Here is a 23,280-nt window from a genome sequence, read left to right as displayed (position 1 = left end):
TACTGAAATCTACATGCCATTAGCATAATGCTTTGCATCAGAATGTGCTTTTTGAAGGAAGACTTCAAATTATGATGCAACACAAGCAGCCTTTAAAATAAACACTAATGGGCAGAGCATCTCCCAAACCAATAACCCTGACCTGGGGCCACTGCAGAGCAAGGTGAAGAACTGCCACATGGGAAGTGTGTCCTGTAAGAGAAGGCAAGGGGGTGGGATGGAGGGGACCCCAGTACATGGATATCTGAGAAGTGGGCATCTGGGACAGCTAAAGGAATGAGTGTAACCAAAGAGAGCCCTGACCCCCATCTCCCAGTTCTGCCCACCAGCATCCCATCCCCACCGGTAACATACTCCTGGTCACCACCCCCTCCAGGTGGATGACGTTGGGGTGGTCAAACTGTGCCATGATGCTGGCCTCGCTCAGGAAGTCCCTTCTCTGCTTGTCCGTGTAGCCAGATTTCAGCGCCTTGATGGCCACAGGAATCTCCCTCTTCCCTGGCAGCTTCAGGCGGCCATAGCACACCTCTCCAGACTCCCCTGCAAGGCAAGGGAAGGGCATGGGAAGCTCCTGAGTACATAGTGGTGTACTGACCCACCAGCACCATGGATCACCCAGTCTGCTGTGATCAGTCTCCTTGGGATTCCCAGGCTCTTTGTGCATCACTGCCTCTGAGCACAGAAAGGATTTCCCATCGCCAGCTTCCAGTGCCACCTCTGGCAACCAGACAGGAATATCAGATACCACCTCCCTCTGATGCCTTACACTGAAAGTGATGGGTTAGTAATAGTGATTACAGTGGCACTTGATTTACTGCTTTTAATGAACAAATTTGGGAATCCCTTAGAGCAGCAGGATGTCTTCCAGCCAGGCTTCCCTATGCTGTTCTGGGGTAAGCCCTTGGGGTGCTGCTGGTGAAGCCCCATTGCCATCCCTGCCCTGTGTTTCCCTAAAAAAAACCAACCCTTTTTGTGTTGACAACGTGCCATTTAGCTACAATTTCATTTGCATTTTGTCACTGGAGATGCTTGCTGTGAGGTTTCAAAGCAGGGTGGCCACGTTGGAGCACCCACACAAGGCAGGCTGAGCCATCTGCTGTGTCAGTCTGAGCTGTTGGTGCCACACCAGCAGCCCCCAGCACTGGGCTGCCTCCAAGGAGCTTATTTCATGCATTACAAAAGCTCCCACTCTCCCCATGGTTTTGGTCTCTAACAGGATATAGAGCCCTGGGTGAGCACCATGCTAGTGATGTGCAGCCTGCTGTGGTCCCAGCACAACCACAGACTGAATTTCCCTCATCAGATGTGGTGTAAAGAGGCAGCCTGGCCCAGGGACTCACCAGACCCAATGACCTTCTCGATCTTGATCCGGGAGGCCTCAATTTCACGGGTGAGCTCATGCACAGCTTGGCAGGGGTCCTCATATGTGTGAGGGTCCACATAGAACTTGGACTCGGGGAACTTCACTGCCGGGTTTCAAAGGGGAGAAAGGAGATAGGCACTTTCAGGCAGCTCTGCTAAGAAGCAGGGGCACCCAGCAGCTGGGCAGGGGATGGGCAAGGGCAGGACTCTCGGGTTGAGATGCTGAGGAGCCACAGAGGTTGCAGACGCAAGGGAACTTAAGGCACTCTTTGGCATAGCAGTGTCCTCAGAGCAGTGCAGAACCCAGCTGGCTGGGTCTCCTCAGTGTGATTGTCTCCCTCCATCAAGCCATCTGGCTTGCTGCTATTTGGGGTGAGCCACCACAGTGGCATCTCACACTGTGTAACCCCTCAAACCCCATCACCAGGGTGTCCCTGGGATCACAGCCCCTGCTTAGCTCTCCTAAACACATCCCCAGAAGCAGCTGGTGGTCAAAACCCTTCCCTCTGGAAACCACAGCAGGCCCAGGGGATATGGTCCAGACCCCTGCCAATCCATAGGGTCCTTCATGCCCCAGGGGCAGCAGCAGGAGGGTCCTACCTTGCCCATTCTGATAATGCATCTTCTCCTCATCGGAGTCCTGGAAAGCTTTGCTGTACCCGCAGTGCCTGCCATGGGGACACACAGGTCAGAAGAGGTGCTCTTGTCCCTTGCTCCCACCAGCATCCCAAAGGCAGGGTGGAAGGCAGTGTGTGCCAGGGCTGTATGCAGCCTGGGAGGATCTACCCTAAGCCCATCCTGTCAGCCCTCATGCTGGCAGTGGTACTGGTTCTGCTATTGCCGTATCTATTGCTATCATTACTGCTACTCAGTCTGCTGACATAGAACCATAGAATCAACCAGGTTGGAAAAGACTTTCACCCCAGGATTGCCAATGACAGGAAGGTCTGGAGACTGGCTCTGCCTCAGGGAACATGGAGGCAGGGTGACCCCTAAACAAAGCCTCTTGGCTGTTTATTAACTCCTGACCTATGGATGCTCTGGACAAGTTGAGAAGAGCAAAGTTGTGCTCAAGATCTCCCACACCTCCAGCCCTGCCTGGTGACAACCACACTGACCTCCAGAAAACACTTACCTCTTCTTGCAGATTAAGACCACCAGCAATGCAACAAGGCCAGTGATGAGTGTGAGGCAGATCCAGACAATCGTCATCGTGTCGTACCGGAGAGAAACTGGAAGAAGCAGGATAGGAAGGAGGTGAGATAGAGTGCAAAGACTGCTGGGCTCAGGAACCTACCTAACCCGGTGGGGTTCTAGTCTTCAAATCCATGCAACCCCAGCTTTGGGGCTGTCCCAGTGTACAGGGACCATTTACACATGGGAAAACCTTGGGAAAGTCATGGTGATACAGCAAACTGGCACAGAGTGGAGCCTCAGGACCTCACCATCTCTTCCTTGCCTTAATTTCTATGTCTTTCCTCCCTCTTCTTTCTAATGTATCAGCACATGTCAGCAGGGCAACCTCAAGCAAGCCCTGCAAGCCCCAAGCCCAGATATGCCTCCAGCCTTCCTCTCTATGCGGCAGAGGCACGGTGGCCATGGAGAACATCATCACCATTCCCCAAGCTCCCTGCCCCACACTTCCCACACCCCACAACCACAGTCACTCACCTGGCTTCCCTGTCTCCACCTCCACAGTCTGACTGAACCTCCCACAGCCTGCAGACGTGCGAGCCCGAACCTGGAAGATGTAGCGGGTTGCAGGCTTGAGCCCAGAGATGGTGGCAGTGGTGCCCTTGGATTTCAGAGTCGAGTAGCTCTGCATTTCCTTGTCCTGGTGAAAAACACCCCCCCAAAAACCTTGCTGCATCAAGACAGCATCCACAAAGCCTTCCAAGACAGTTCTTTGTACAAGGCTGGCTGACAGCAGCAATTGGGATTTAAACCAAGACCCTGTCTAAACCATGCTGGGACCGGTTTGTGGCAGCAAGTTCTGCATTACCTTCTCATAGTACTTGATCTCATACTCCAGGATGATGCCATTGGGCTGGTCCGGCTCTTGCCACAGCAGGGTGACACTGTTCTGGCCTGTGCTCTCCTGGTGGACCACCATGACCTGGGATGGGGCTGGGGATGCAGACAGCAGGGTGTTAGGTACCCAATGGCTGGGCATGGCTGGGGCAGTAGGACACAGCACCAGGGAGGGCTGGACCTGGAGCCCCATGCAGGACCCCTGGTTTAAGCCCTATTTCTGTTTTAATTAAAGCCATAGAATTATAGAATTACAGAATCAACCAGATTGAAAAAGACCTTTAGGATCATGAAGGCCAAAATTATCCCAGGACTGCCAAGATAACCAAAAGACCAAAAGAGGCTGCAGGGACTGCAGTGGGGTACTCAGGGATTGAAAGGCAGCAGCTGTAGCTCTTTGGGCTGGCTCCTATGAGGATCAGAAATCACTGTTGGGACATAAGACCTCAGGGAGCTGGGACAGGGTGGAATGATGGGAATCCACCCCAGAGCATCTCTGCTGCACCCACTCTTGTCTTGCTCAGGGGCTGGGAGACAAGAGTGTCCAGCACCAGCATGGGCAGGGCTCCCCATGCAGCATGGCTGGGTCCCTCACCCCTCAAGGTGGGCAGGATGCTCCATGGTGTGGAGCTGGAGCAGGCACACACCTAAATTTTAATCACTCCAAATTCCCAACCCCACTGGTTTTGCAGCGTTTGCTCAGCATCCGCTTCCCAGCAGAGAGGTTGGAATCATAGAACCATAGAATCATAGAATGGGTTGGATGGGAAGGGACCTTAGAAGCTCATCTACTTCCAACCCCTCTGCAATGACAGGGACATCTAGATCAGGTTGTTCAGAACCACATCCAACCTGGCCTCAAATGTGTCCAAGGATGGAGCATCCATCACCTCTCTGGGCAGCCTGTGCCCATTCTTTACCACCCTCACTGAAAAGAATTTCTTCCCCACATCCAACCTGAATCTCCAGTTTTCAGTCTAAAACCATCACCCTCATCCTATTGCAACAGGCCCTGCTGAAAAGCCTCTCTCTCTTTCTTTGAAGACCTTGGAATGTGCCTTCCACCTCAAACTATTCCAGGGTTTCCTGGGGAAAAAGCAATTCAAATGAAGGGATTTGCAAAGACGAGACACGCACGAGAGAGACTTTCCCCAGCTGCTGTCACCTGCCAGGGCCTGGCACTGGTGTGAGCTAAGAGCAGAGCATGAACTGCTGCTTGGCCCTTTGGGAAGGGACAGAAGGCTGGAGGAACAGCCTGAAAGATTCATGCTCCACTTAATGTTCCTGTCAACAAACAAGTGTTCTCCGTGCCCCCTGTCTCCTGCAGAAAAGGAGCCTCTACCAGCAGCCGCAGTCTGAAGGGGAGGGAAAGGAGGATGAAAAGGGATGCTGTGAACCAGAGGACCACTGCTGCCTTGGGTAGCAGCTTGTCTCCAGCCCATCCTGTCTCCTGAATCCACCTCCTGCAGCAGAGAGGTTAGGATCCTCATCTCCAGTGTGTCCCATGCTCATCACCAAACCAGCCCTTGGCAGATACTGGTTGGAGCAACATCAGCATCACCCACAATGGTGGAGGCGAAGCCTCTGCTCCTCCTACCTGCCTGGTTTGTTGTGATGTTGGCCACGGCTGCTCTCCTGGACTCCAGGCTGAGGTCAGAGACGCCGTTGACTGCCTCTACCCAAAAGGAGTAGTTGGTGTGGGCCAGGAGGTTGGTGACGGTCAGCACACCCTTCACCAGGCTCATCTGCTGCGGCACGAAGCGGATCCCACTGCCGCATGCCTCACATTGCCCAGCATCACCCGCACAGCGCCTGCAGACCACGTTGTACACGATGTCAGCACGGCCCCCCTTGTCCAGGGGGGGCCCCCACTCCAGTGTCACCGAGGTGCCATTGACGCTGGAGATCAGGTTCACGGGAGCAGAGGGGGGGCCTGGGAAAGAAGCGGAGGTTCAGGCAGAGTGGGGGCTGCAAAGCATGGGATCAATGGAGAGATGCCACTGTTGTCATGGTCACATTGCAAAGGTGCTGACATTTGTACCTGCACGCACAAATGATGCTACAGGGGAATGCTGCCCGGAGTGGGGAATGCTCCACAGACAGGTCTCAGGTTAAAGTGCCATGGAGGTGAGATGCCCTGGATCTTAATGCCAAATGCCAGACAGGAAAGAGCTGATGTTTGTTCAGGGGGTGAAGCAGGAAGCAGTGGGGATGTATGAAGTCTTTTGGGAGAAGAGTGTGCATAGGTTGAACAGTGGAGAACAGGACCTGCTCATCTAAAGGGAAGGGGGAACTGGCATTTCCTGGGGAGTTTAACAGTCTTCAGTGGATATTCCCCAGGAAAACACAAGTCAGATGTTGCTTACATGTCTTTCACCCTGGCATCAGCTAGTAGCCATCCACCCTTCTTCCCTCCTGGACAGAGAGGAGGAGGAGTCCTGGGATGTTCTTGTCCCCTTTTAATAGCACTGAACCCCTTAAAGCAGCCCATTGCAGAGACTCGGGCTGAAACCATATGACACACCTTAGTGCCAGTGTCCAGGAGAGCACAGCAACACTTGTGCTGCCCTTTGGGTCTGATCACCCTCACCCTTTGTGCAAAGGAAAACAGCCAGCAAGTGGCTGGTGTGCGAGCAGGTCAAGCTTGCTGGCAGAGCCATGGTCTCACCCTAGTCCATCACAGGAGAGACCCTTGGGAGAGGAGCAGGGATGCTTGGAGAGCAGCAGGATGAGGATGAGACAGAGGGCAGTGAGGGAGTGCAGCAAAGGGGGTCTCAGCCCATGTGTCAAGGTGCACAGTGCCTTGTGCAGCACGCACAGGGGCAGGGGTGCATCATCTGCAGGGTCTGTGGATGTGATGCCTGCCCACGGATGGTTCATGTTGGGGTACTCACGTGTGCAGGCAGCAGACGGGGGGTCCTGCAGGGCCCGGTAGAAGCTGCTGTCGCAGCGGCACACGCGGGCAGCCCGGCTCTCCGAGTGGCTGTGCAAGGGGCACTTGGCACAGAGCTGGTCCCCAGGAGCTGACTTGTAAAACCCCAGCTGGCAGGCTGCGGAGGAGGGAAGGGTCAGGGGGATGTGCCTGCATGAGGAGCATCCCACAGCTCAGCACATCCCAGCAGCATGAACCGGGACCTGGCTCTCACCCCCATCCAGTGCATGGGAAACCAGCCCTATGAAGACTGCTTTTGTCTCTCTCCCAGGCTGTGCTACTGCCATACCCATACTGGTTCCCCACTGTTTCACAGGCAGACCCAGGTGCCTTTGCTTTTGTTGACCTGCCTGCAGAGCTGGAGGTGTTTTCCTGCTGCCTGCTGCCCAGAACCCTCCCTGATGCAGCTCAGGGCCAGGGAGCACTGCAAAGAATAAACCAGGCATCACTGGAAATCACCTTGCTATTATAAGAGCCATAATCTGTGTGGTGCAGTGCTCTTTCACAGGAGCTGCCCCACTGCTTGTTCTGGGGGTGCCCAGCAGCATCCATGGCAAGGGTTTCAAGAGCTAAAAGCTCCACTCCTGGGACATGGTGGTGCTTGTCCTCTGACCTTGGTGCGCTGCTACACAGAGCAAGGTTTCCTCCATAGAATCATAGGATCCCAGCATGGTTTGGGATGGAAGAAACCTTAAAGCTCATCCAGTTCCAACCCCTGCTATGGGCAGGGACACCTTCCACTGGAGCAGCTTGCTCCAAGCCTGGCCTTGGGATGGGACAAGGGATGTGCCAGGGATGGGACAGCCACATCTACTGTGGGCAAATGTCTTCTTTGCACAAAACAAAGGGAAAACACCCTCTTTTGTTCCCCCTTGCAGCAAGCCCTCAGCACACACTGAGGTCTATGGAGGGACAGCAAAGCCAAGCAAGCCAGGCTGAGTTCTTCTGACAACACCTCCCACCTCCGTTGGCTCTGCTGGTGCTGGGGCTGCGAGGCAGGAGCACCCGCTCATCCCACACCCACGATGGCATCAGCCTGCTCCATCCCAACCCCAGCTCCAGCAGCAGCCCCCCGGGTGGATCATTTGTCACACAAACAAACAGCTCGTCTCTCGTTAGGGAAATCGATTAGTTCCATAGTGACATGTGGCGCGTCAAGTGTCTGCCTAGGCGTGGAAGGATCTGCCCTCTTCTGCACATTTCCATTCCAAGTAAGGAAAAACCAGACTCTGCCTGGGTCCCTGTATTCATCAAGCATTTCTAGGACCAGTTCCAGTGACTCAAGCGCTATTCCTGGCTCTGACTCATTTCAGTTTTTCCCTACCGAGGTGGTAATACCTTCAGCCCCCGTTGCCAACTCTGCATTCAGCCTCAATTTCTGCTTCCAAACATGTAGAAGGGTTTTGTTTGTGATCCAGCATCCTTGGTGGTCTGGGTCCCTCCGTGCCGTCTGTTTGTTCTGCTTCTAGGTGCTGATTTGTTTTCTTATTAACAACACTCCTTCCCCTGCCACAGATCTCCCTGTGCTACCAGCATATTTCACAGATCACACGCTGCACAGTAATAAACCAGACTATAACTGAGCTACTTCCAGCTATAGCAGCTGAAGGCAGAGCTTCATCCGCATGCATCCCTGGTGCCTTGTTAGTCTCTCTTTACTGTCACCAGCTCCTGTGGCACTTGGCACCGAATGCTACCTTATAGACAGGGGAGCAAGGGCACCAGCAGGATGTACACATGTTGGTGTCACAGGTTGGTGTCATGTCTTGGTACAGCAGGCTGGAAAAGTGAACCCAGCCTTTGCAGAGTTTGCTCCTAAATTCCTGCTCCTCCATTTCAAAAAGTGCATAAGGGCAAGGAGCAGAAATGCCCAAACTGGGGATGCAAGGGAAGGCAGATGTGACTTAGGGGGAAATTGATGCAGCTCAGGGCTGGCTTTGCTCCCCAGCCTTCCTGACACGTTTCATCTCCCCAGGACCATCCATCAGAAGCACAGAGGACACAGGGGAGGCAGAGGTTTGCTGTCTCCAGTAGCTGCATCAAGAACAGCTCAGGGCATTTGCCACACTCTGGTGCTGACTGGTTCTCCTGATGCCACACACTAAGAGGGACTCCCTGCCTTTACCCAATGACCCTGTGATGACACAGCCCCACTGTCCACACTTGGCAATGTATATGTCAGGATTCGTTGCCTTCAACCTGTGTGAATCCTCCTTGGTCCTGCAAACCATTGTCATCTCTACCCATACAGCAACCAGGGACTCTTGATTTAAGAGGCACTGGAGTGGTTCCCCCCCCCAAAACATAGTTAATTAAGGGCAGAGAAATCAGTGCTACAAGTATGGAGAGATAGGGGAAGGATGGGAACATTAGAACATGGGAACAGATTTGTACCAAGCAGTTGTAAAGCAGGTTTGTACCAAGCAGTTGTAACCACTTAGCATTCAATGCTGTAAAAATAAACCCTGTTAATTACCCGTAGCAATGATTCACAATTATTTTAGATGCACTCAAGGGGAAAATTATCCTAAATGACAAATTACAGGTGAATTTGTGCACCAGGGAAGAGCCTCTGGGAGCCTGGACAGCATGAGAACATGGGGAGGCCTGGAGAGCAACTGGGGCTGGGGCAGGCACTGCTCTGGATGGGATAATGAACCTCAGTGTGCCTCAATGCTTGCTTTAGATGGGAGCAGGACACACACATGCAAAACCCTTCACAGGCACAGGAGAGGGCTTGGAACCTGCACAAGATATGAAATCCCTACAGGATGACAGGAATGTCCTGCTCTGGATTGAGCTCCCTCATACCATGTGGAAAACCAGGACCTCCTGGCTTAGCTCTGGTAAAAGCAAACCAGCAGAGAAGTGGCCAGTGAGACACATTCAATCTAATGCACCAGGTCTAAAATCACAGTGCTCCACAGTTATGGTTGTAGCATGCACTGAAGCCACCAAAACCTGAAGCCACTATTGGAATGGTTGTCCTGCTGTCTGCTCTGCACCCAGCTGGTCCTGCCTGCCCTCCCAGGAGCCCTGCAGAAGGTGGAGATTTCTTATTTTTAACTATTTCATGCAATTTCTACCCTAAATCTGTGCCTAAGGGCCCTGCCTCTTTGCGGACCACCAGAAGTCCTGCTTCTAGTATCTTCTTTCTGTCCCCAGTCCCATCTCCCTGTAAAACCCAGCCAAGGCTCTGTCTGTCCTTGCAGGTTCATCTCACAGTGTGATTTTGCAGTGCACATGGGACCACAGCGACCTTCATCTGCAGCCCAGCTCAAGACTTGCACATCCACACTGCTGATCCCGGTATCATAGGCAGAGCCTATAAAACCCAACACAAACCTGTGCTTGGCAGAGCACACCTCCAGCTCTCTGTCACATAAGTGGGTCCCCGGTTATCACCCCAGCCTATTGGGGTCAATACCACTGATCCCCCACCCTGTGCAGCACATCCTGCCTGGTTTTACCAGCCCAACAGCCCCACTCTCCCCTGCATCGCCTGCCCAATGCAGCCAGAAGCAGCAGGCTCGTCTCAGAAGCAGCGAGCGTGGGGAGGGCTCTGCCAACCATCTGCAGTTCAGTCCATTTGTTTCCCTCCCTTTCCGTCCTCTGGGGACAGGACAACATCTGTTAATAAGCTGGCAGAGCTCGGGAGATGATGGATGAACCTGTCGAGGATGCTCTATCTGGGAATGAGCCGCTCTCCTCATGTTGAAGTCACCGTCTGGGACTAGTGCTCTGCAGGTGGCCCTGGTGGGACCACCAAGGGCTGCTTCAATGGGGCTCTGCATTGACCCTGTGTCACTCCCTCTCAGCTCCATGCTCAGCCTGGGAGGTTGGGGCAGGGTGAGGGCACGGTTGAGAGGGTGCCATGTGGGACTGATGCTACCAATTACCCCCTTTCCTGACCCTGCAACGAAGCTCAGCATCAGCAGTCACCAGAAGAGCAGCCAGGTACCTCCCTTTGGCAGTGCTGGGAAGAGATAGAGGGAGAAATAAGCTTATCGTAGCCACTGTGACAGCCAGAGACAGGCACCAGTCCCAGAGGCCTCCAGGGTGGGGAAGAAGCTAGCACAGAAAATCCCAGCTCCTTTCAATCCAGTTTCAGCATGATGCCACCAATCTCAGCTCCCACATGACACAGACACTGAAACAGCAGCGTGTTATTCACAGTCATGTCTTAACAAGAGGCATCTGCCTCATTGTGCCAAGCCTTGTCTTTCTGCAAGGCTGTGTTCTCCCCTTTCTCTGCAGTCCCAGGTCAGAACAGGGTCTCTCACCAGGTTGGTCTGTGGTCTTGGAGGGGTGTTTTGGGGCTGGGTTGGACTGTCTCTGTTGGGCTGACTCTTGGTCCTGATATCATGCATTGCCCTACAGCCCTGCTGATGCTCTGTGCATCCTTTGTGTGCTGCTTGCCTCTGTCTCACCCGCTCCCAGTCACTGTCTTGTCTCTAGCCCCTGAGCACCACCTTACAGCTCTTCACACATCCCAGTTCCCACCATGTGACCCCCTTGTACAGCTCACAACCCTTCCCTCACCCAGTACTGCCTTACAACCACTAATACACACCAGAACTTGTCTGCCATCGCCTCCTCACTGCTTGTTCCTTCTTCCCACAGTTCAACCCATCTCACACTCCTTTGAACCCATAAACATTGCAGGATAGGGAATGGGAGCAGTTTTCACCCACAAAGTGGAGTAATTCCACTTGTAGCACTGGGCAAACTGAAACCATTGATGGTGCAGACTGACTGCATCCCAGACTGGACATCTGCACGGTGCTGCTATATTGAAATTAGCAGTTCTTGCCACGTGCCTTGAATGCCCTGTTGAAATCACCCCTCACTCCATCCTGATCCTCTTCCCTGCATCTTCATCCAAATCCCAGCTTGCTATGAGCGCTGCTTTGCTGCGTGGTGCAGACACCCTTCTGGAATCAGGGGGATGCTGTGCAGGGTCATGTAGGTGAGACAGCCTAGCACGCTCTCAGAGCAAAAGCATTTCATAAGGCTTATGTGGGACATGCTACAGCTTGCAGGAGTCATCCGGAAACAAGCAGCCTAATGCTAGAATCAGAAAAAAAAAGCTGTTTCCAAACTCTGCCTTCTCAGAGGGTTTTATACAGAATTATCCAAAGCTTCGGAAAAAAAACAGGGTTTTCACCAGGCTAAAACCAAACACAGAAAATGCTGGATTCAAGAAGGAGCAGGGCTGAATGGGAGCCACCCCTGCAGAGCAGGGTGCTGGGGGCAACCCTGCATCCCTGCTGCAAGGCTTCAGGAAGCGAAGATGCATAAATGAAGAAAGGTCACACAGAACACCAGGAACCTAACCCCAACCCTGCAGGAGCTGTTATGCAGCTTTAGAGGGTTTGTGAGCCCTCTCACTGCATGCATATGGCTCTGGATATACACAGGGGCTGAGCTTTAAAATGAGGGTGCCCACAGAAGAAGCAAGTGAAGGGCATCACAGGATGCTGGATGGATGCAAAGCATCCAGGTTTTGGATCCTTTTGTTCTTCACTGGGAAGTGTCAGCAGCAGCATCTTGTCTTCAGGAAGGGGAGGAAGTCATCACACAAGAAGAACTGTTGTGTGTGGGATCTCATGCCAAGTGCAGAGCAAACTTTTGTCACTGTCCTAATGCTGTGTGGAACAAGGATACAGATTCCCAAACTGCCGAAGGTCTTTGAATGCTCCCAGATCCATCCATCACAGCCCAGTTGCCCTTTGGCACCTCTTGTAGGGGCTACAGAGACCACCAAGCACAAATGAAGTTTGTTTCATCCCCATTGATGCCCTGAACTCCAGTCTAGCATAACCCTCATCTATGTCAGCTGCAAAACACAGCAAACTCAGAGGAAAAGTGGCAAGCAGTAAAATATGGGATAAACCCCATATTGTTCTGTTGGTGGGGAAAGGGCAGCTCTGAAGCCATCTCTGTCCTTTAGTTTGCTCCTAACCAGTAAAAAAGTAGAATTGTTTTAAGTGTTGGGGCTGCTTCAGTTTGTTTTCCTTGTACATACAATTGGCCACTTGCTTGAGGAACTGAAGGTGCTGGAGATGCTGAGACTACCTTGTAATGCTCCAGCACACTCATTGAGCTCAACTAGTGATGCACACACAGCCCAGCAGACCTGGGGTCCAAACAGACCAATCAGCATTCAGATCTGGGGTTACAAACTGATATGAGGCAAGTGCGAATCCAAGGATCCCATCCCAGAGCTGGATATAATCCTGCAAGGAAAGATTTCCTAAAGCCCAGCCCAAACTGTGCAAGCGGTTTGTGTCTCTGACACATCTTCTTTGCAGTCTGTTCTCATCTGAAGTCTAATACCAGGATCCTGGATAGTCCTGGCTTATGTGGCCTGGAAAACAAACTGGTTTGGGCTTTTATTGGTTTTTTTGGGGGCTGTTTTTAAGGATGCAGGGATTTGCATGGGATAAACAGAGGTGATTTAATCTCACCAGCTGATATTGCCTGTATTTTACAAGGCAGCTGACTGGCTTGCAAACCAGCAATGTGAATCACTATGTTTCCTTGATTTTCCTGCTTGGCATCTCAGAGAGGGCATTTGCAGAACTCCCATAGCTCATCCTTGGAACTATCACTGCTCCTGCCTTTGAAAGGTTTGTTTTGGGAGGCTCACAGCAGAACCCCTCTGTGGTGGGCACTCAGGGCAATGGTGCAGTCTGGCTCTTGGTGTGACAGGTTGGTACCCTGCCAATGGGCAGAGGAGAGTCTGAGCAGGCATCACTGAGCCTGAAGCTTGGGGCTGGCATACGAGCACTGGGACTTGCATGGAAAATCTCCATGAAATCCACACCCGTTTTGCAAGGAAATGGGAGAAGTATTCCAACATATGTGTCTAGAGTTGCAATCGGAAGGTATGTTGACATACATTTATCTGTCACCTTGATATATAGTACATAAACTTCCAGGCAGGACCTAAGGGTGTTGGAGCCCAGCGTGGTAATGGGTACACTGAAATCATAGAATCATAGAATAGTTAGGGTTGGAAAGGACCTTAAAATCCAGTTCCAACCCCCTGCCATGGGCAGGGACACCTCACACTAAACCATTGCACCCAAGGGTTCATCCAACCTGGTCTTGAACACTGCCAGGGATGGAGTTTGCTGGTTGACACAGGTATGTGTGACCCCCAGGCACATTCCTGGGAGCAGTCTGTGGGGTTTGCTTGGAGTCAGCACAGCAAGACCAGTCTCCTGTTTCCAACCAGGCAGCCTGTATGGGCTGTTTCACATGAAGACACCACACAACAAGCTTGAGGTTCCTCAGTGATGTTCTTACCCAGGAGGGGGAAAAAATCATTGTTATCAGAAAAGGGAGAGAGACTTCTCTGACTTAGAAAGGGTTCTGGAATTAGGGAAGAGAATGGAGCAAGGCTCTGATGGGCTCCCTTGACCCCCTAGCACATCATTCTTCCCCCCTGCATGCTTCTCCACCCCTTCTGCACTGAGGGAAGGGAGCACAGGCTGTGGTCTCTCTGGCTGGGTATCCAGTGGCAATTAGTGCACTGGGCAAAGGATCTGTCCTCTCATGCCCAAGCCCAAGGAGATAAGGTCGTATGTCTCCACCTTTCCTCCCCTTCCAACACCAGCATCTGGACCACATCTGTTCACACAGCTGCAAAGGTTTGCTGCTGTGGCTGCAGGTCATTGCCCAGCACGGCTGGAGTCCATGTGTTTGACCTGGCTTTGTCTGCAATGCCTTCACCTGTGTCATCTTGTCCCCTGGGGTGTTTAGGGCTTGCCCTGTCCCTGTGTTGTGCCCAGCCAGCACAGTACATCAGTGACATGGTGCAGCTAAATGGAGTCTTCCCTCCTCTCACACTGTACAGCTCCGCTCCCCCCCTGTCCCACCATCTGGAAAGTCAGCCCCCACTGACTTGCTTCATAAAGGTCCATGGAGGCACAACTGTATTCACAAACACATAATTACCAAGCTGGGTATTTTCTCTTCTTAATTAGCAATGCCGTGGTGCTTTAATTGCTCGATTAAAGTTGCCCACAAGGAAGGTTTAAGGTACATTAGATTTGCTGATTTGTTCATCAGCATGAATCCCACCAACTGGAAAAAATTATCTGCCTCCCGGATTGCTAACCAGACTCTGCAGATCCATTTCCATCAGCCATGTGCCATAGAAGACACAAGGAGCCCAGCAGCAGAGGGGTTTGTCCATAAGGAGCCAGCGTTATCTCCTATTTCCACCTCTCCTTCAGTTTGGTAAGGGTGCCAGTAGTGACAATCTCCCTCTCTTCTCCTTGTTTAGAGGATATGACCATTTCTTCAGCTCTTCCTCAGTTGTAAATGGGCTGATGGAGCAGCAATCACCTACCTGTTGCTCCCTCATCACTGTTTTCCAGGCAAAGGCAGCAGCCAAGCTGAAACTCCCAAGCACAGCAGAGGGAAAGCAACCAGAGCCATCAGGATACCAGGAGGTTAAGATACCTGCTCCCAACCTCCTGAAACCTATGGATATACCACAAAGACCCTCTTTGGGAATCACATTTCTGTCAAAGGCTCATCCACTCACTCTGGCAACAGGGAAGAGAGTCTGTCCACGGAATGATGCAGATCTGCCCCAAAACACTGACCCTGATACAAGGATCATGGACTTAAAGGGCAGCCCTCCCCAAAGAGGGTCTGGCCAGGGTAGGTATGAGGGGTGTGGATGCAGGGATCCTGTCCTGAGGATCCTGTCCTGTCCTGCCGGAGCATCCCTGCACCTCTCCATCCAACCCCAGGGTGTGGAACAGTTGTTCTGGGTCTCAGCCACACAGCTCCTTTGAGGAGGTGGCTTATGGCTGTCTTCCATTCCCACAAAAGCAGAACCAGGGTTAAAGTGCTTCCCTCTCTCATTACTTTAATTGCACCGACCTTATTGAGACGGGTCTCTGTTTGTCCTGTACAGTAGCTGCATATAAATAAGGTGGATTATGCTGATTGTCTTCTTATCTGATAAAATGCGAGGGCAGATCCCTTTTACTTATGCGATTGCTTATTCTGCTATTTAGGCAGAGCAGTTGCTATTTGCTGTGGTTAAGAGGTACTAATGTGTCTTGCTGTGGAGTGATGCGTTTCAAGGAGGAAAGAGCTGGCTGTGTATGATGGGGGTGAGGGAAGCAAAGTCCTTCAGACCCTTGACTAAGGTGGGGAAGAGTGAGTGGGGCAGCAGGGCTGAGCTGCCCTTGGGGGGCAGAGACCCTGAGGGGTTTCATTCTTGGGGTGGCTGTGGCAGAAGATTCCATGGGACTGGAAGCTGGGAATTGTAGAAATTGGCAGACCCCAGGACCCCATCAGCAGCTGTGGCCATTCATGTGCAGGTCTGGTGCAGTCAAAAGGGGGTCCTGTGCATCTGCAGATGCATGAGGCACATATATGGGGGACAAATGCCTTGTGTGATGCAGAGCTATGACACATCTAGCTGGCAGCCTTAGTGTGGTCCTCTCTCCAATCCCATGGAAACTGCCCCTCACATCCTTACGGCAAACACCAGGACATCACAATAAGATGAAATGTGTGGATCCTGCTTGAGTAAGAGCAAGGAGTCACAGAGCCCAGCAACCGCCCTCCTGCCCAGCTTTTGCTTAGGCATCCGAGGTGATGGCTGACAGTAAAGGGGACAAGAGGCAGAGAAGTTCCCCAAGTTCTTCCTCATCCTCCACCATGGCCCACCTCACCCCGTCCTTCCCCGCTCTGTGTCACAGCCTTCCTTCTCCTCTGAAGGTTTGGGAACAGCTTGGGCCATGATCTGGTTTCCAGAGCTCTCTTCCTTCACCCTGGCAGGTCCTTAGGAAAATGAACATTGAAGAGGAGGGGGAGAAACCTCCACTGTTCAAACATCTTTAGCTTTGACAAATAGGGAGTCTGGCTGTGAAAGGCGGAAGGAAATTAATTTGGAATCACATTTTAAACACTGCCATAGAGGCAAAACGTCTTCCCACTAATTTCCCCCCCACCCCAAGCGAAAACTGAATTTCCCTGATATTTATAGAAAGATTATTAGGGCCACAAGGAGTGATTTATATCATCTCATCTCGGTGATGGAGAATGAAAATTTCCAGCCACTGGAATCCTGCTTTTTGTCCACCTGACAATTAAAACAGCTAATTTCCAAGCCCAGCAGATCCGCTGTGGTTATAAATCACCCTGGAAAGGCACTTTTCGCCATGAAAAATGCACTTTGTCCCAGTCAAGCACAAGAAGCTTAGATTAAAGATTGGCATCTGTTTGCTTTTGTGTATAAATACATATACTCCTGCTCCAAAGGAGATGCCAAGGGAGAGGTGTTGAGCTATCCAACTCATTGCGTTGGATGAATGGGAAAGGGAAAGGAGGAATGTGAGATGATACCGAGGTCAGAGAAAGTCCAGTGTCATTTGTGTCCTGTTTCTGGTGCCACAAGCCGTGGAGATTTTCACCAGAGAGCATTGCTGGTTGAGCAGCATGGGCTGACACTGGCACAGGGTGCCCAGAGAAGCTGTGGCTGCCCCATCCCTGGCAGTGTTCAAGGCCAGGTTGGACACAGGGGCTTGGAGCTGCTGCTCCAGTGGAAGGGGTCCCTGCCAGTGGCAGGGGTTGGGACTGGATGAGCTTTAAGGTCCCTTCCAACTCCAACCATTCTGTGGTTCTATGAACTTACAGCTCCTTGCAGTCAGGCTAGCTCTCACACCAGTGCCCCTTTCACGCACACTTTGCACCTACTGTTGAACATGGGACAAGATAGAATCATGGAATAGCTACGGTTGGAAAGGACCTTAAGATCATCCAGTTCCAACCCCCTGCTGTGGGCAGGGACACTTCACACTAAACCATGGCACCCAAGGCTCTGTCCAACCTGGCCTTGAGCACCACCAGGGATGGAGCATTCACTACCTCCCTGGGCAACCCATTCCAGTGCCTCAGCACCCTCACAGTAAAGAATCCTTTATAAATTGTCAAATCTATCCCAGGATGACTTCCAAACCAGCAGTTGCAGGCAGGAGTTTTGGATAGAAGTATTTATTCTGCCTGTCCTTTCCTCTCTCATAGCTGGGGACTCGCTGGGCCTGGTGTGGGTCCCAGCAGCCCCTGGATCCATTCCCATCCAGCATCGGACATCCTGACCTTGCGTCAAGTCTCCCTAAGACAAATGTTCCACTTGGCGTTTCCATGAAAGGCAAACAAAGGCCCCACACTCTTATTTGTGCTGCTCCCCTAAACACATCCCATAAAGAAGCCGAGAGCAAACAGATCCGTGCAGAGGGCTCTCATGGGGAGCCCGTGCTCTGTACACACACATCCCTATGCCTGCTGCACGGCTGCTGCTGGTCACCCCGCTTCCTTATCACAGTTTGCACAGTCGGCAGCTTGAAGTCTGCCCAGTGGCACAGGGGGGCCCCAGGAAGGCTCCCGGTACCCCCAGGCTGCAGAGCTCTGAGCGGCCCCGGGGAGCCATGATGGATGGACGCAATAACCTTGTTTCATGAAAGCTCCATGGTTTTCTGTTTGCTTTCCTCTCGCTCAAACCCCTGCCAAAGGGAAGCGAGTGGTGGGGCAGTTTGGAGAAGTCAAGTGATGCTTTACTGGCGTACACCAGCAGAGACCTCAGCACCAGCCAGAGCTGCTGAAGGCACCGGATGGGAGCTCTGGACCACCGTGCTCCATGGTAGGAAAAGATGGAGCCAGGGCAGTCCCTGTCCCGATGCCAGCTCCCACTGCAAAACCAGTCCCCATCCCAGAGCCCTGTGCACCAAGATGTGTTATGGTCAGACCCACAGGAGCTCCCAAGGAGCTTTCTGGTGGTACCTGCAACACATTGTAGAAGCATGAAGATGATCAGCAAAGGCTTGGGCAGCCCTTCGCCCCCACAAAGGATGTCTGTCCAAGTTTGTGTGAGTGGGATTCTGTCCTCAGCCCATCCCCAAGGAGCTGAGAGCCCCTTGCAGCCATCCCTCCCCTTGCAGCCATTGCTAGCAGGAAGCAGACTCACCCATGCAGGAATCCCGCTGCTCCTCATAGCCAGCACTGCAGACACACTTCCCAATGGGCACCAACCATTCTCCCTCTGCACTGCAGTACATTTTGGGGGTGTCCCTCTCCTCCGAATGACCCACACACTCTCCCCGCACTTCCACCAGGGAGGACGAGTCTGCCCCAGTCACAGCCTCGGAGAATGATGCCAAGTTCCTCACTGTTGCCGGACACTTCTTGTAGTACACTCGCACTGAAACGATGGCGATGCAAGCGCCTATGTCCTGGAATGCCAAGTAGAAACCCCTCTTGCTCAGCGGCCCCACACCCCGCACCTCTGTGTTCAGCTTCAGGCGCCTCACCCCCAGGTCCACATTGGTGAAGCTCTCATCGGCCGCGATGGTGTCGATCTTCATGAACTGGCTCTCGCGGGTGCTGGTACCCAGGTCCCGGTCAGACTCCAGGTAGTAGAGGTTGAAGGTCTCCTTGCAGGTGCCCAGCACCCCTGGCATGCTGTTACAGTCCCGCAGCGTGAATTTAATCTCTGCATAGACCCTCCGTGCTCCATCCCGTTGAACCCAGTTGGTCCGTAGCCAGTTGTTCTGGTTGGGAGTCATGACATTACAGACCTGGTAGGTGTGGATGGGGCTAAAAAACTCATCCATTTCATTGATCGAATCCCACTGTGGGACAGAGAGAGAACAGGTCATTCCAGGTGTCCTCGAGCACTGGGAGAGCACAGGGCATGCAGGAATCTGCCATCACCCACTCTGGGATGAGCTCCATCTGCTCCTGCAGCTGCCTCTGGACAAGAGGTCACTACTGTCACAGGCCAAAAGAAAATGAGGATGAGCAGGCTGTACCCAGCACTAATTTGGGCAGGAACTTTCACAGCCCACACTGACGAAGAGCTAAAGGCACAGTGTACCCCTGCTTGCATAAGTCTGACCTGATAGCACAAATGGATGGCAGTGTGTGTTTGGGAGAGCTCCAAACCCTCCAGACCATGTCTGCAGGTCTCTTGGTGCTCAACCTGTCATTCACAGCAGCAGCAGGAAGGCACGTGGATCTCTTCTGGCTCATGCAACCTCCATGCACAAACTAAAGAGGCTGCTTTCCAGCTGGAGAGTGAGTTTTGGGTGCATACCATGGGGAGAAGGGGAAGCATGCAGTGAACACAGGGCTTCCAGCAAGGAGCTCAGCTTCCCCAGCCATGGAGAGGAGCTCACAGAAAGTGATGGGACACACAGGATACACTCCTGCCACTTGGCCAAGGGGTACAGGGGTGCTCTGAGGGGTGGCAGCAGGGATGCTCTCTGCCATACCCTGCTCATGGGAGGGGAGTTGGGCCAGGTGACCTTATAAGGTCCCTTCCAACCCAAACTCTTCTATGGTTCTATGCACTTACAGCTTCCCTCTGCAACAAAAGTAGGGACTGGAGCTCTCCGGCTGTGTCCAGCAAGAGAAATATGAGGTTATTTTATGCACCAAAATACCTTGACCTTCAGCTAGTGTGGATGCTTTGGGTCTCCAGACATTGACTTCTCTCCCAAATCTGGCAGAGGAGGTGGTTTTCCTGCCTCTGGTGTCTGCACACCCCTGTGGCACTGCCAGAGCTGGCAGCATCCTCATGGCTGGCAGAGAGCAGGGAGCTGAATGCCCATCTCCAAGTACTGTCAATGGTCAGCATCAGCCACAGGGGAGAACTTGGAGGGTTTGCATTTCATAGAATCCCAGACTGGTTTGTGTTGGAAGTGACCTTAAGATGGTCCAGTTCCAACCCCTGCCATGGGCAGGGACACGTCACACTGGAGCAGCTGCTCCAAGCTCCATCCAACCTGGCCTTGAACACTGCCAGGGATGGGGCACCTTGTGCCAGCACATCAGCACCCTCACAGTAAAGAACTTCTTCCTTATATCTAACCTAACTCTTCCTGTTTCAGTCTGAACCCATCACTCCTTGTCCTATCACTCCAGTCCCTGATGAAGAGTCCCTCTCTGACATCCTTGCAGGCTCCCTTCAGACACTGGAATCTGCTCTGAGGTCTCCACGCGGCTTCTCCAGGCTGAAGAGCCCCAATGTTCTCAGCCTATCTTCATATGGGAGGTGCTGTAGCATCACTCCTTCACACTGGGTCCTTTTTTGCACAGTGCCTGGACCGTCAGCTCTTTCCCAGGGTTGTACACAGCACCTTGGGATCCCAAAACACCTGCCTGTACCACTGATCTACAGGACAGGTGCTCTGCCATCGGTGGAAACACATGGAGGTGGACACGCCACCCAAACTGGTGGCTCAGAAGCCACAGGAGCATCCTCCCAGTGTGCCATAAGGTGACACTGATCCCACAGGCTCTGACATCCCTAGAGCAGGATGGAGGGATCTGATTCAGGCATTCCTTAGTGACAGGCTCTTATAGCTGGGGAGAGGAGTCTCTGACGCTGGGTACCATCGGTCCAGGAGCATGGGCACTGTGTGCACCATCACCCTCCCTCATTGCCTGCTCTCAGCCCACAGTTTGAAGTGGTTTTTGCTAGAGGAAGCTCAGCCCGGCCCCCATCAGTGTGATAAGATCCCCCAGCGAGACGGAAATGAGGACATCATAATTACTGTGGTGAGCGCACGCGCTGGGGGGGACATGGGACATGATTGCATCTGTATGCAGGGGTTTGCCTAATGGTTTAAATTAAAGTCAACACCAGCTATATAATATTTGCCAGATATATGGAAGGCGAAAGATGCAAACACCAGATATTTGGGCAGCTGAGCAAGGTCTTACAAGTCTCCCAGGGCTTGTGTGGTGCAGCAGAGTGGGGAAAAGGAGGAGTGGAAGAGGCGAACACACAAGGAGAGACCACATCCAGCAGCAGCTCAGCATCCCACCACCCTTTGGTGACCACAGAGGGAAGCAAGGACAGGGTCTTCCCCACCCTGGGATGGCTTCCTTGAGGGATGCTTGTTCTGCTGCTGCCCCTGAGACATCCAGCACAGTCCTTCCTCCCTTGAGCAAGCACTGAGCTGCAGCAGCTCCCTGGGAGCTGCCAGGTCCCTCACTCTGTCACTGGGAGAGGAGAACAAGAGAAGGATGTTATTGCACCTATAAATCAGTAGTGGGAGGCCTTAATGGAGATAATCCTCATGAAATCAGTCACTGCTGTGGCTAAGGAGGGATTTGTCAGGCAGTTAACTACCCTGAGCTTCACTGCAGGTGATTAACTCCTGGTAGTGACCAGTGCCTGGGGAATTAGCAATAACCCAGCATTTACTGAACAAGCTCTGGGAGATGAGCCTTTATCTCAATTACTAGTCTCAATCTTTATTTTTCCAACATTCCATTCCTACCCCTCTCTTCAAAGAAGATCAGTTTCAACTCTGCTTGCCCTGTAACTTCCTGGTGTTCCTGGATCCAGGCAAAGGCTCCGGATTGGAAGAGAAGCCCCTTTTACCAGAAACAGAGGGGCAGAGGTGGGGATACACAAACCACCTCTGAAGGTCTTTCCTGATGCTCCCACCAGCAAAACCAACCCCCCCCCCCCCCCCTTGGGGACAGACACCCAGCAGCTCTGTGGGCTGACCGCAGCCCATGTAGTGAGAGGGATACTATGGGGCCAGACCACAGAGGTGCTGGTGGGGGGCAGATGGGGAGGTCACGGGCAGCATGGGGAGCCTTCCTCCAGCACTCAAGGTGCTCCTATTGTAATTAGCTTTTGCAAGGCATCATTCAAGCTCTTTAGATACCCTGAGTCTGAATAAAATCATTTCCTGTTTGACTTTGTAAATCAAAGTAGACGATACAATAATTATTAATAATATGTTGACTTATCTCATCAGCGTTTTAATTAGTCAGTAGAAAAGCAATTTGCAAAGGGGCCGATCAAGGCTCCCTCTGATCCAGCAGGTCACGTGCTGAGCAAGGAGAGGGGAGAGAAGGGCACTGGGGCACTGGGGCGTTTTACTGGGGAGAGCTGGGAAACCGGAGGCAGGGAAGGGGAAGGGGCGGCCTCTTTGACAGCACTGATAAGAGTTTAATTTTCAGTGCAAAGGGAATTGTTCTGGGGATGGAGTGAGCTGCAAAGCTCCTGGGAGCCCTTTGAAGTTCTAATTGAGAGGAGCCGCAGCCTGCGGGACAGGGATGCTGCTGGTGACCCTTCCACTTCCTGCACGTGTCTCCGTGGTGGAGGTGAGGGGGGGATGCAATTAAACCCCTGAGCAGCAATTACAGCCAATTACCCCTCAGTTAATCGTCTGGCAAGAGGAAATGTCAAAACAGACCACACATGCCTCCCTGATGGCTTGACACTCCCTAGGGTCCATGGTGCTGCTGACCCCCACTGTGCCCATCGCTCCCTGCCCTTTGCTCCTCTGCTCTTGGTGGCCACAGCAAGCCCAGATAGGGGCAGGTTCACTTTTCCCATAGATGAGATGAAAGCATCAGGACTTTGCAAGTGCCTCTCTTCCAGCTTTGTGCTGCTGATGGTTTGAACTGTTCACTCACTGCACAGGCAGCAAACAGCCCAGAAGAGGAAAGCTCTGAGGCTGCCACCTTTCCTCTGGCATCCCCAGTAGCCCCAGAGAGGTGGGACAGAACCGTAGGGCAAGCTATAGGGCACTAAAGACTGAGCTAGAGGACACAAGGCACCTTTATAAGCTCCTCAGAATGGGGACTGGGGCTCTGTGCTGCTTAGTGCCATTAAAGACCCATGCAGAGCTACCCACCTCCCCACTGTCACCCATGTCATGGTCCCAGGCTCAGGCAGGGCAGCAGAATGGAGATGTGGGTGAAGCAAAAACGAGTGTGGTTTTATCTGAGGAACAGGGTCAGCAACGCCGACCTCTGAACATGCATCAGGACACTCCAGGACACCAGGGTTTGGCAGCAGGTTTGGGATGAGATGGCAGCAGTGATGTGACAGGATTGGGATCTACACAACCAAGGGCAACCTGTGCATGACCATGAAGAGGACAGTGTCTCCCTCA

General features: G+C 52.5%; 1 protein-coding gene across 2 annotated transcripts in view; it reads right to left on the bottom strand.

The window, feature by feature from the left end:
- The window catches only part of EPHA8 (EPH receptor A8), a 42,662-nt gene that overhangs the window by 5,787 nt on the left and 13,595 nt on the right, over positions 1-23,280 (bottom strand). Inside the window, exons 3-11 of one of the 2 annotated variants that reach the window (XM_034068172.1) lie at positions 18,324-18,987; positions 6,288-6,443; positions 4,991-5,326; positions 3,365-3,489; positions 3,034-3,196; positions 2,498-2,594; positions 1,963-2,030; positions 1,341-1,466; positions 355-540 (exon numbers count right to left, since the gene is read on the bottom strand). In XM_034068172.1, the coding sequence (XP_033924063.1) occupies positions 355-540; positions 1,341-1,466; positions 1,963-2,030; positions 2,498-2,594; positions 3,034-3,196; positions 3,365-3,489; positions 4,991-5,326; positions 6,288-6,443; positions 18,324-18,987 (1,921 nt within the window). Of the gene's footprint in view, positions 1-354; positions 541-1,340; positions 1,467-1,912; positions 2,031-2,497; positions 2,595-3,033; positions 3,197-3,364; positions 3,490-4,990; positions 5,327-6,287; positions 6,444-18,323; positions 18,988-23,280 lie in introns of both variants that reach the window. The other variant, XM_013127638.2, reaches the window with a different exon arrangement.

This window comes from Melopsittacus undulatus, chromosome 12 (genome assembly GCF_012275295.1).
Source record: "Melopsittacus undulatus isolate bMelUnd1 chromosome 12, bMelUnd1.mat.Z, whole genome shotgun sequence".
Taxonomy (NCBI): Eukaryota; Metazoa; Chordata; class Aves; order Psittaciformes; family Psittaculidae; genus Melopsittacus; species Melopsittacus undulatus.
Note: the sequence above shows the minus strand (reverse complement) of the source record. Positions and strands in the feature narration are given on the sequence as shown.